Raw genomic sequence first — 12,510 nt, 5'->3', positions numbered from 1 at the left:
GGGGGGGGGAGGCATCACAAATAAAGGCAGACAAAGGATTTGTACCATAAAATTGGCTACAATTCAGGTGAAAATCTGAACAATAATCCTGCAGAAAATCAGTGATTGGCTGTGACCGGCTCGCTGCTTTCACACAGGCCTTTTGGTCAGCATTGATGGAGCAAAATACTGCTCCACAACATTTATACAGCCACGTACAATGACCCCGATCAGGAAACTGATATAATACCACACTATTATTATCCATATTCAAATTTCATCATCTGTCTCAGTGTCCTCTCTAGCTCTCTTCGGGAGCCAATCTAGGATCAGGCATTTCATTCAGTTGCCACATCTCTGGGGGCCTTCTCTAACCTGAGCAGTTCCTCGGTCTCCCACTGGCTTTCATGAATCAACATCTGAAGTGTTCGAGTCAGAGATCTGTGTTAATGTCCCTCCGTTGGTACTGGTCTGAGGTTTTCCATCAAGGTTCTATTTGTTCTAAACTTGGAACAGGTAGATTATCTCTCACCATCCATGAGCGGAACTTTCTAACAACTTCTCCTAATGGTTTATCTTCAAGTTCGTCAATCTTGTCTAGAGATTTGGCATTGAACTCGGCGGCTGTTATAGGGAGAAGCCTGTGCCATATGGGACTTTCCAAGTCCACTGTGACTTCCTTTGAGTTGCGGCATCACCCTGCGATCTCTTTAAAGGCATTTATGCAAAGGAAGACAAGTCGACATGTACCTTGGTGATACCCACACCAAGGGCTCGATTGAGGTGATCATTTCAAGAACAGATGCCTTCTATCTAAAGCTAAGCCTGCTAGTGAATGGATAATTACCACTAAAGTGGATTATTTTCTTGGTGCCTGGCACATTTGTTTGGACATATTTTAAGACACATTCTGATTTTGGGAACCTTAAAAGGCACAAACATGGGCATCTTAGAAGAATCAAGAAAACAGAGTATTTAAAGTTGTTGGTGCCACCGAGTCTGTTCTAACTCATAGCAGCCCTACGCTCAACAGGTCTCCCAGTCCTGCCCCAGGCTCACAATGGCTGCTAGCCCACGTGGGTTTGGAGACCACCTTCACGTATCTGACACACGGACCCGATTGGTGAAAGACCAGAGGAGCTGGGAAATGACATTAAGGTCGCCATACATGAAGAAAGCAAAAGTCCATTGAAAAGACAGGAGGGAAAGAAGAAATTGGATGTCAGAGAGCTTCTGGAGCTGGATCTTGAATGTAAAGCAGCTAAAGCAAGAGGAAGGCTCTAGAGTTAACCTTATCTAATTATTCGTCAAGACCATGTGACCAGCTTTCTGTATATACCTCCCATGCATCTAATAGAATTCACATTCATTTGAAAAAGAAAATAAATTGGTACAATTTTTATACTACATGGTATTGTAAAATCTGGCCAACACAGAACCCAATCTGCCACCAGGGCTCCTTAAAAAAATGCATAACCCATTTAGTCAATAGAAATATATAGGAACATCAATATGAATACCTGCTAGATGATTATGAAAGCAAATCTAATTGAACTCTGTAGGTATACTTTTGTTTACTTAATATAAAAATCTCACATTCTAATCCTTATTGTTTTTCAAGATATAATCCTGGTTCTCTAAAATACTCAAGTCTAACCATCTGAGTTAGTTAATTGTGCCAGCCTGGCCGATAATCACATGTGGTGCTGGTTGAAAGGCGGAGGGATAAATGGGTGGTGAAGCCTCGCCTTTCTAGTTCTCGGGTCTCTTGTTTTGTGATGGTTGCACCGGGTGCAGCTGCCTTAGCAGTTCCCTGCTTCAGCTTGCAAGATTGACTTCCTACAAGACATCCCCAAGGAGAAGCCGCATGGATTTATCCCGATGCAGCCCTGGGTGCTGGAGCAGCCGTGTGGAGACCCCTGCCAGTGCTGAGATGCTTACACGTTCACTGACTCAGCTTTCCTCCTGCAGTCGGCATTATTGCCTCTGTTTTGTGAGGTGGAGGACTTTGTGGACTGGTGTTGGGTATGGGTTAATGTTGGACTTGTGGGCTTGGGCAGCATTGGGTTGGGGTGTTTTCGTGATGCACATTTTCTTTGCATAAAACTCTCTCTTATCTATGAGTTGCTGTGCATTTGTTTCTCCAAAGTACCCAGACTAATACACCATCCATATGTAAGTCTGATTTGTAAGATAATCAAAGAAAAGAGAATGTACTTCTTGTCAGTGTTTCTGTCTTGGTTGAGTCTCTGCAAAGCACAGACCACATAAAAAGTGGCCAATCTCTCTGGCTTCCTCACTACTAAAAAGGAAAAATATGCTCCCCATTCTTAAGTTGAAATAATGGAAGACAACATTCAAGCCTCATGTTGAAATACTGAAGGATTCTAATAGCAAAATGCTGAACAACGAAGCAAGCATCAAAAGAAGATAGAAGGGACATACAGAGTCGACCTACTTCGGGGAATACTCAATGCTCAATGATTTCAGGAGGCAGAACACCATCAAGAGCTGGTAGTGCTCAAGGGAGAAGTTCAAGCTACAGGGAAGGCACTGGTGAAAAACAAGGCCCTGGGGATTGATGGAATGCCAATTGAGATACTTTAACCAATAAACGCAATGCTGAAAGCATTCATTTGCTGTGCCAAGAAATTTGGAAGACAGCTGTCTGGCCAACCAACCATAAGACACTGTATTCATATCCATTCCAAAGAAAGGTGCACCAACAAAAAAGCAGGAATTATATGTCTTAGTTATCTAGCACAACTCTGCAAGAAGGTCCTGGTCTCTTTTGAGCTAGGTGGTCTTCATGTGGCCGATTATCCCTCTCCTGCCCCCATCTCTGCTTACTTAATCTTGCTCCTTTTATCTCTTGCTAGAGATTGACTAAAGACACCCCCTACACCCACCCTGCCTCATTACTATAACTAAAGACTTACCCCAAATGGGATTACAACCAGTGATAAAGAGGCTATGATTTATAATGCCTATGTTTGAGGGACACAATTTAATCCAGTGGTTATCAAATAATACCATTACTAGCATACATAAATAAAATTTTGCTGAAGATAATTAAAAAACATTAGAGTAATACATACATCAACAGAAAGTCAAGCTACATTCAGAAGAGGACATGGAACAGGAGACATCATTGCTGATGTCATATGTATGAGGGGTTACCCCCAAAGAGCAGAATTTTTTCCAAATCTATGTACTTAAATTTTTTTACAAAACAATCTTCCCACCTTCAAATTACTCTCCATTATACTTAATACATTTGTCAAATCTGTGATTCTGTTCTTGGGAACATTTTTCATACTCATCTGTTTGGATGGCTGAGAGCACCTCCCTCGTTTTTTTTATTCACCTCTTCTATGTCTTCAAATTGCTATCTTTTCATGTTCCTTTTCATTCGAGGAAACAAAGAGAAGTCTCATAGAGTGAGGTCAGATGAGTCAGGTGTGTGTGTGGGGGGGGGCAAGAGAGGCATGTTGTCTTTTTGCAAAAAACTGGTGCACTGAGATGGCTGCATGAGCAGGTGCATTGTCATGGTGGCAAAACCAGTCCTCCATCTGCCACAAGTCAGGTCTTTTTGATCGCCCATTGTTACGCAATCTTTTCAGAGCCTCTAAATAGAAAGCCTGATTAACAGTCTGACCTGGTGGCACAAACTCCAAATGCACTACAAGTCAACATTTTCATCCATTCAGGAAGTTGACAGATGTCCAGAATGAGGTATGTCATCAATCAACATTTCACCTTTTTTGAAACCAGAAAACCACTGGGACACTTGAGTTTTCCCCATAACACTGTCCTCGTAAGCTGTGTTCAACATCACAACTGTTTCTGTGGCATTTTTCCAGAGCAGGAAACAAAATTTCACAGACACACGCTGTTCTCTTAAATTGGCCATAACAAAAAAAGAGGTTTGAGTGAAATAGCTTTTATGAAAAAATTCACTGTGTCCTTCCCCTGAGTGCACTTAGAGAGAGTTGCTTGATGCTTGCTTGAGGGGGTGGGGGTGGGGTGGGGGGGATGCATACTACTAAAGCTCCACCGAGTGGAGCTTTTTTCCAGGTTTTTTGGGGTGTGTGTGTGGGTTGGGGCGTACCTTGGCTGAAAACAGAGACTACTAGATCGGTGCTTACTTGTGTTTTATGGACTATGTAAAGGTTATTTGACTCCGTGGATCGTAACAGTATGGAAAGCCCTTGAAGAATGGGGATTCCAGGACACTTACTCCTTTACTTGTGTTCATGCAGAGTCTGCATGTACACCAAGACGCAGTGGTCTGAACACAAAAAAGGGACACTGCATGGTTTAAAAACAAGAACGAGGCCTGTCCGAGTTATGTCCTTCCGCCATACTTATTCAGTCCGTACACGGAGCAAATCATCTGCAAAGGTGGACTGTATGAAGAACGACGTGGTATCGGGATTAGAGAAAGGCTCATTAACAACCCCAAACATGCAAACATTACAAGCTTTCTTGCTAAAATTGAAGAAGAGTTAACGTGTTTATTGGTGCACATCAAAAGCTACAGCGTAGAGTATGGATTAAACTCAATATAAAAACAAAAATTCTCACAAATGGACCAACACACAGTATTTTGTGATAAGTGAAGGAAAAAACTGAAGTTGTCAAGATTTCATTTCACGTAGGTCCTCCATCAAAAGCCATAAAGAAGCAGTCAAGAAATCATATGACACGGTCCATTAGCTAACCCTGCAGCAAAAGCTATCTCTAACGTGCTAAAAAGAAAAGATGCATTTTGTGGACTAAGGTGTTCCTGACCTAAGCCACGGTGTCTTCAGTTGCCTCACATGCATGTGGAAGCTGGATAATGAATAGAAAGACTGAAGAATGGTCGATGCCTTTGAATCCTGGTGTTGGCAGAAAACAGCAGTCGTATAAACAAACCCATCTGTCTCGGCAGATGCGCAGTGAGCATGTCCTTAACTGCGAGGCTGGGGAGCCTCCTTCCCCTGGTCATGTGATCAGGAAGGAGCAGGCCCTGCACAAGGACATCATGTTTGGGAAAGTAGAGGGTCAATGAAAGAGAGGCTTCAACAAGAAGACAGACCCAGTGGCTCAGCCATAGCACTGCTTTTGAGGTCGGTGCGGGAGCAGTCGGCGTTTAGTTCTGCTGTGCACAGGGTCACAAGGAGTTGGAATTCATTCAGTGGCACTTATCCGTAATAGTCCTTGCTAGTCGACTACCACATCTCTCTCCCATGGAGGAGCGGCTGGTTTCCATGCACCCCCTTTTGGGTTAGCTATTGAGCGCCTCACCTCAAAGCCACCAGAGCGCCCTCTTGCCAATAGGATAGGGTTGAATCTGTTAACCTCTGGGAATGTTAGGTTTTACGTCAGCTTTGTTGGGCTAGGAGTCTGGCAGTTGAAGCCTCTCCCGTGATGAATGGTCTAAGATTAGGTGACCAGATTTTAACATTGGTAAAGCGGGACAAAAGTGGGACATATTGATAAAACTCATTTCTTGGCGATATAGCCACATGGCAGTCGAAAACTGTATACCCTAGCTTGTCGTGCATTCTTTCCAAAAATCGGGACTTTTTCAAAACGCTGCAGGCCGCGGGAAAAATTGTTAAACATTGGGACGTCTAGTCACCTTAGTCTCACATAATGTAAGCAACTCCATGACAGAACCTGCTTTAAGCAGCCAAGCAGTATAGGAGGGCTACAGTGGAATGCAAAGTGAAATCCCTCACTCAGATCAAAGTCTTGGGGGTAGGGCCTACTTCATACATATAAATAGATGGATGGAGAACTTTGAGCTGCAAAGACTCCTCTACCAAATTGGGCTTTCGAGCACTTTCAAGGTACGAAATCCCACCGCACGGCTCATGGATGTCAAGCCTGGGCTGGTTCCTGGAGACTAGCTTGAATAATATGGAAACACAAGGAATGAGCCCCAATTTCTCTGTCTTTTCCACTCTGAGTCAGTAGTCACCCCTAAGCCCCAGAGACATCCCCACAACACGTTAGCTGAGGTTAAAGCAGTAAAATTCCAGCATCTCTTTTCTCCAACTGATTAAGCATGCAGGGATGTGCGCTGTCTGCACGGATGAATTGAGGGTGCCAGCCTCCCCCTCCCTCTTTAAAACAAGTGGAAGAAATGCACACCAATTTTGGGGGTGTCTTTTTAGGTACCCTTCCGGGAATGGTCCTTTTTTCTGACGCTTTGCTTCTGAGACTTAGGTAGCTGTCATGTCGCGCTGACAAGAGAATGATGCAAAATTAAGTTATAGGGGATGACCCAAGCCTCTTGCCTCCTCATTCAGTTGCTAGAAATGTGAGATGAAAATTTAAAATATCAGCTTAGTGACCAGTTGCCACTCCTGTTTTACAACGTATTTTTCAGTATCTGGCAAGAGTTATTATTGAACACGTTTCCTTGAGACACCCTGCTCCCTGGCGGCATTCTGGTTAATCACTGGGCAGTTAACTTTGCCGTTTGCGGTTCAAAACCACCAGCTTCTCCAAGAGAGAAAGATGAGGCTTTCTACTAGGATAAAGATTTTCAGTCTAGCAAACCTACAAGGGTAATTCTACCCTGTCCTGTCAGGTCACTGGGTCACTGTGAGTCAGAATTGACTGGTTGGCAGTGAGCTTGAGGTTTTTAAGAACCTCTACTCCCCTCTGGCCTGTTCTGAACTCCTGACCCAGAAGAAACGGACTTTTACTATCCTTGGATATGGAGACGGGGCAGCTGAGTGTGGCCGGAGAAAAACACACAATGGGAGGACTGGCGGTATACAAACTCCACTTGTCATGCCAGCACCCTGCTCAAAAGTTTAAACCCTCCAACTGCTGTCGTGAAAATGGCGAGACTACTCTGATCTCCCTGATACCCAACTCTGTTCTCATACCCCAATTGTGTTAAGCAAGAGAAGGCATGAGATGGGCTTCTTCCCATTCATCCCTCTAAAAGGTACCCTCATCTGCAACCACAGACTCCCTCCTCCTTCCTTTCTGTTGCCAGGGAACTTGTGTCATCCTTTCAAGATGCTGTGTGTCTTTGATGGGCTCTTTGCCCTGAAAGGCAGGTCCAGGATAAGGGAGGGGCTGGCCAGGAGGTGGTCAGCAAACCATCTTTGGCTTTAGCGGGCATCGCTGGGCTGACTTGTACTTGATAGCCTACAGAAGGATTCTTGGGTGACTCTTAAGTCTCTACGTAGCCAACCCCCTGAACTCATTTGAAGGGAAATTGCTGGTAGCTGATGTGTCTTATGAATAAGCAAACAGGGAAGGGGGATGAGAGGGAAGAGAAGAAGGGAAAGGTAAGGAAGGTGGGCATCTGAATAGGGGCTGCCAGGATCCAGCCAGTCTCCATGTGGCTCACTGGAATAGAGCCATTGTTCAAGGATGCAAGAGGAGTGACATATAATGTTATACGATGCTAGTATCAGCAAAGACCAAGGTTTTGGTTTTTTGTTTTGCTAAGGAACAAACCAAGAGAATCATGAGGCTCTCTACTCCCCCAAAGAGTTCCAGTCTCAGAAACCGGCAGGGTCAGTTCTACTTGGTCCTACAGGATCACTATTGAGTCGGAATCGACTCGATCTCCATGAGCGTGAAGTGTCAAGCAGCAAACACTGCTTACCGTTTCCACGTATTAAGAACTCAACCATGCAAGTGGTCAGTGCATCACTGCGGGAGCATGCGGATAGTACGCGACTCCAAGCTCTCTGGTCCTGTCTTCCAAATGGAATCATTCCACCCCATTCACACGATTGGTTCTTTCTGCACCTTCCACAATGCCGCATTTAGCTTCTGTCCCCCCACGCAGCTTTTCCCAGGCCCGGGACAGAGAGCCAGTGACTTGGTTAGGGCAAGCATTCCCACAGACCAGAACCAGCCCTTGAGAACCCGGGGGGTCAATCACCCCCTAAGCCTCTGAGGCCCAAGCAATCTGCCCAAGCCAACACCCTTATCCTCATGCCCCGCACGACTCCTAAGAATCCAGCCGTGCAGAGTGAGGGAATCAAAGAATGCGCCCCAGACAAGAAACATCCAAAGGAGAGGCGGACCTGCAGGGAGTTGTATTTTCCATTTCCTCCTTCCTGCTTACACCCAGGTGGTTTCCCTCTCAGCCTCTCTCCAAAGAAGTGCCCAACCTTTCACCCCAGCAATCTTTCCACTCCTGCAGATGCTTGCTAGGCTGGCCAGCCAGTCGCAGCTAGTCCTACCTGGCTGAAGGAAGGGGCAGGTACGTCCCCCTCACCTGGCGAACACTCACCTGGCTTGCTGGCAGACACAGCAGATCCAGACCTTTTCTCGCTTCTGGAAGGCGCAGCAGCCTTTGCAGACGTTGAACTTGCAGTCCCCACAGCGGCGCTTGGTGTTGACGAGGAAGGTGAAGGGCGTGCAGCAGCGCATGCAGCAGTGCTCCACGAACTTCTGGTGCTTGGAGAGGATCCTGCACTTGCTGCCTTCCTCCTCCAGCTTCTGCTTCATCTCGCTAGATGGGAGAGGAGACCAGGAAGAGCACATCAAGGTCTGGGGCGCTCGGCAGGTAGTCTAGATTCCTACAGCCAGACGCCAAGCTGCCTGGGAAGGCCTTCCTACACTGTGGTAGTTACATAATCTGGTGTCGACTTGAGGATTCGGAGTGAAGGGGTGGAGTCTAGCCTGTCAATCATTGTATAGCCCACCGAGGCCTCTGTGTGGGCATGGCTTTCTCCTGAAGATTCTGGGAACTCCTGTCTTCCTCCTTGGAGGAGGGAGACACACTTTCTCTGCTCACTCCCTGGGAGACATAGCAGCTGACCAGACACATGGGATGACCCTAGTGCCCTGAGCTGGAGAAGCCACGTGGAAACCCCTACCAGCGCTGAGATGCTTACAATGCCACTGGATCCACAAGACTTTCCACCTACTGACTTGTGATCTTTCTGCATTCCGTGCCGTTGCATTTTGTGAGTCTGAAGAGCACTATATAGATTGGTATGGGACATATGGGCTAATATCGGACTTATGGACTTGATCTGGACTGGGCTGTTTTCTCAATATTCAATTGCTCTTTTATATAAAGTTCTTTCTTATACACACGTGAGTGTCTATGATTTTGTTTCTCTAGTCTACCCAGACTAACACATACATCAAATCTCTGGAAGGCCAACTGTTGGCAGAAGACCCGGAGAGGAACGTGAAAGGGCCGCCTAGTTGTGCGTACTTCTCAAAAGCATGTTCTTCCAGAAGCCTAGAGAGGCTTATTATTTATATGTGAGAGGTTAGACTGAGATGCCCATGGTTAGAACTAAGCTCATCCACAGGATGGTGCAGGCCCTGGGTGCTGCCTGAAGGGGCACCACTGAGCAGTTTTCCAATTCCAGCCATGAGAGAGCATTTGGCAAATGGAAATGAATCCGTGGGTCAAGGCAGTCGGGGTGATCTGGCTAAGCTGAGTGTTGAACAGTGCTTCCCAACGTGGGTGATGCCGCCTCCTGGGGCCACTGGGAGGATCCAAGGAGGCTGCACATGTAGATATCTATACTTGATCCTGGACTGTGGGCTATAGTTCAAAAGTTGTTAAGCTGCCATGCAGTGGCATAGCATGCTAAGTACAAGACTGCTGTGGTCCTTACATAAGATCCCATCAACTTTATAAACAGAGTGAAGAGGTGGAGTTTAGTCTGTCAATCAGGTCACAACCTGATGATCCCTTCTTGTGGGGTGGCCTTCTCATGAGGATTCTGGGAACTTCCTCTCTTTCTCCCTGGAGGTGGGCCACACTCTCTCTCTGCATCATCTTTCTGTTAACAAACTACATGGAGTAATTCTGATGGCAATCAGAGCCCTGGAGCTGGAGGATCCACATGGAGAACCATGCCAGCACTCAGATGCTTCCACTGCCACTGGATCCACAAGACTTTCCACCCACTGGCCCGTGATCTTTCTGCATTCGGTGTCACTGCATGTGTTGCATGAGTCTGAAGGGGGATTTCTGGACTGGCATCGGACATATGGGCTAATATCAGCCTTATGGACTTGATCTGAACCGGGCTAGGATGTTTTCTCAGTTTACAATTGCTCTTTGATGTAAAGCTCTCTTAGACACACATGGGTGTCTCTGGATTTGTTTCTCAAGTCAACCCAGCCTAACACAATTGCTGACTTGTATCCTCACACTGATGTTTCGGTCAAGTTATTTAAAGGATGCGGGCCAGTTGTTTGGACAAGGATGCAATTTCAGCAAGTGGCATGGGCACTATTTCCTGTCCAAGCATCTCTGCAGTCAAAGCCCTATGTAACATCCCTGGGCACCGCAGCACGCAGGGATGTTTAAAAGCATTCACAACCATGAGGCCACACAGATTCTGTGGGTGTTAGAGATTCTAGACCCTGGTGGCTCGGAGGTGCAGAGAGGACAGCCCCCTATCTTCCTGGGAACTCACAGTCACACCACGCACACAGCCAGCTCCACGGACATACAGCGCATCCTTCCACACACGCCTCTTTGTGTGCAGTGAGGAAGAAGGCAGAACGCTGAGCACCAAGATCAACTCCAAAGACACCCAGGGATTTGGGAAAAAACTGACAGAAGGTAACCAAGTTACTCTGAAATGGAAAGTTTTGGTTTTTTGGGGGGTGGGGGAGTGGGGATCAAAACAGAGGCTCACAAAAAACCGGACTTCTGTTTTCCAGTTCACCATTGTGAAATTAATCCTGGATGCATGCACGGTGTGTATGGCAAATCTTTCCTCCCAGCCTGCACTTGCCTTTGCTTATCAGTGTCTTCCATCATTCAGCCATGTGTGATATTTCTATAGTTAAGTCCATATATATATATATTTTTTCTTTTTCTTTTATGGGTTACTGGGTTTTATATCTTGCTTTGGAGGGTCTAAGGCAGCAGTTCTCAACCTGTGGGTCACGACTTCTTTGGGGGTCGAATGACCCTTTCACAGGGGTCACCTAAGACCATTGGAAAACACATATTTCCAATGGTCTTAGGAACTGAGACACGGCTCCTCTATTGTCTCCAGGCAGGTCGCCCACATGCAGATACGCCCACAGACAAGTACCCGGCGTGAAGACTGTGACCCATGCTACACCATGCTTCAAGACAACATTTCACTTATTTGTCATGAGAAAAAAATATTTCACAATATATAATTACACATTGTTTTTGTGATGAATCACTATGGTTTAATTATGTTCAATTTGTAACAATGAAAATACATCCTGCCTATCAGATATTTACATGATGATTCATAACAGTAGCAAAATTAAAGCGATGAAGTAGCAATGAAAATAATTTTATGGTTGGGGTGTCACCACAACATGAGGAACTGTATTAAAGGGTGGTGGCATTAGGGAGGTTGTGAACCACTGGTCTAATAAGTACTTTGATTATCATATATACTCGTGTAAAAGCTGAATTTTTTAGCACATTTCTAATGCAGTTTTTGTGGTATAATGAGGTGCCTCGGCTGATATTCGGGTTGGCTTATACTCAAATATATACGGTGCATACTAAATAGCTCTCGCTGTAAAAAACAAAACAAAGCAAAAAGAGGCCTCCTTCAGTATTACATCCTCAATTAGTTACCTCCACCCCAACAAGTTCTGAGTCCGTATTTTTATTAACATTTAGCCTTACATATTTGATAATTCTCCAGTTGCGGTTTTCTAAATTTAATCATTTATTTATTTATTTATTTTTACACATATTGATCAGGGAACAGAATTTTGAAGACATGAATTCGTTGGTCTTTGTTGAACGCCGCAGCATAGCCTGATGTGTGCTCTATTTTTGTAGAGGTCCTGTGTGTGCCGGAAAAGGACTGCTTCACTCTCAACCCATGAAGAACAAGGCGCCGGGCCTGCCATGCGAATTGTCAGCATTCCCATTGCTCTCCAGCCATGTTCACCAGGGGTCAGTGCTGACTCATGACATGCACGCAGAGCAGAACGGATCCATCGGTTTTCAAGGCTGTGCCCGCTGACACTCAGACTGCCGGGCCTGCCATCTGAGGTGCCTCGGAATGGGTTTAAACCACTAACCTCTGAGCTAGTAGTTTAGCGCTTACATGTTTGTGTCACCCAGCGCCTTCTCGTAATGGCTATGCTTCGAGGGAATCGTTTGTTTGGGGATTACAGATGGCCCTCTGTATCCCTAATCATGCTTCTTTGCTTTGAAATCTATTTGTCTGGTATTTACAATTGATATCCATCATATTTTATTGAGAAATACCCCATCATTCCACACCCCTTCCCTTTCAATATTTGCATCATCATTTTTTCCAGATGTTATTCACAATAAGATGATTAATGTATTTGGATACCTTTCTAAGATGTTGTTTTCATGTTTTCTGTTAACTACTCTTTTTATTCCTCCTTCCTAACTTTCTTTTAGACTGGTTCTCTTCATTATGTTTGTCTAATCCACCATGATTTGGCATTTTCTGTTTTTTATACATCAGCTAGAAAAATATTAATATGCATACTGGGTATTAAGGTCTAAACAACTTTCCCTTCATCAACAACAATATAAGTCCCTCCCCC

The 12,510-nt window shown here is 45.3% G+C and overlaps 1 protein-coding gene across 1 annotated transcript in view; it reads right to left on the bottom strand.

Moving 5' to 3' along the window:
• Window positions 1-12,510, bottom strand: part of LOC101648271 (myosin VIIA and Rab interacting protein) — a 349,534-nt gene that overhangs the window by 171,724 nt on the left and 165,300 nt on the right. The window contains exon 3 of the mRNA XM_004708673.2: window positions 8,240-8,461. Coding sequence (XP_004708730.1) covers window positions 8,240-8,461 — 222 coding nt within the window. The remainder of the gene's footprint in view (window positions 1-8,239; window positions 8,462-12,510) is intronic.

This window comes from Echinops telfairi, unplaced genomic scaffold, assembly GCF_000313985.2.
Source record: "Echinops telfairi isolate 266 unplaced genomic scaffold, ASM31398v2 ScPeMD7_4225;HRSCAF=4972, whole genome shotgun sequence".
NCBI lineage: Eukaryota > Metazoa > Chordata > Mammalia > Afrosoricida > Tenrecidae > Echinops > Echinops telfairi.
The sequence above is the reverse complement of the archived record's forward strand: the minus strand, read 5'-3'. Positions and strand labels throughout refer to the sequence as shown.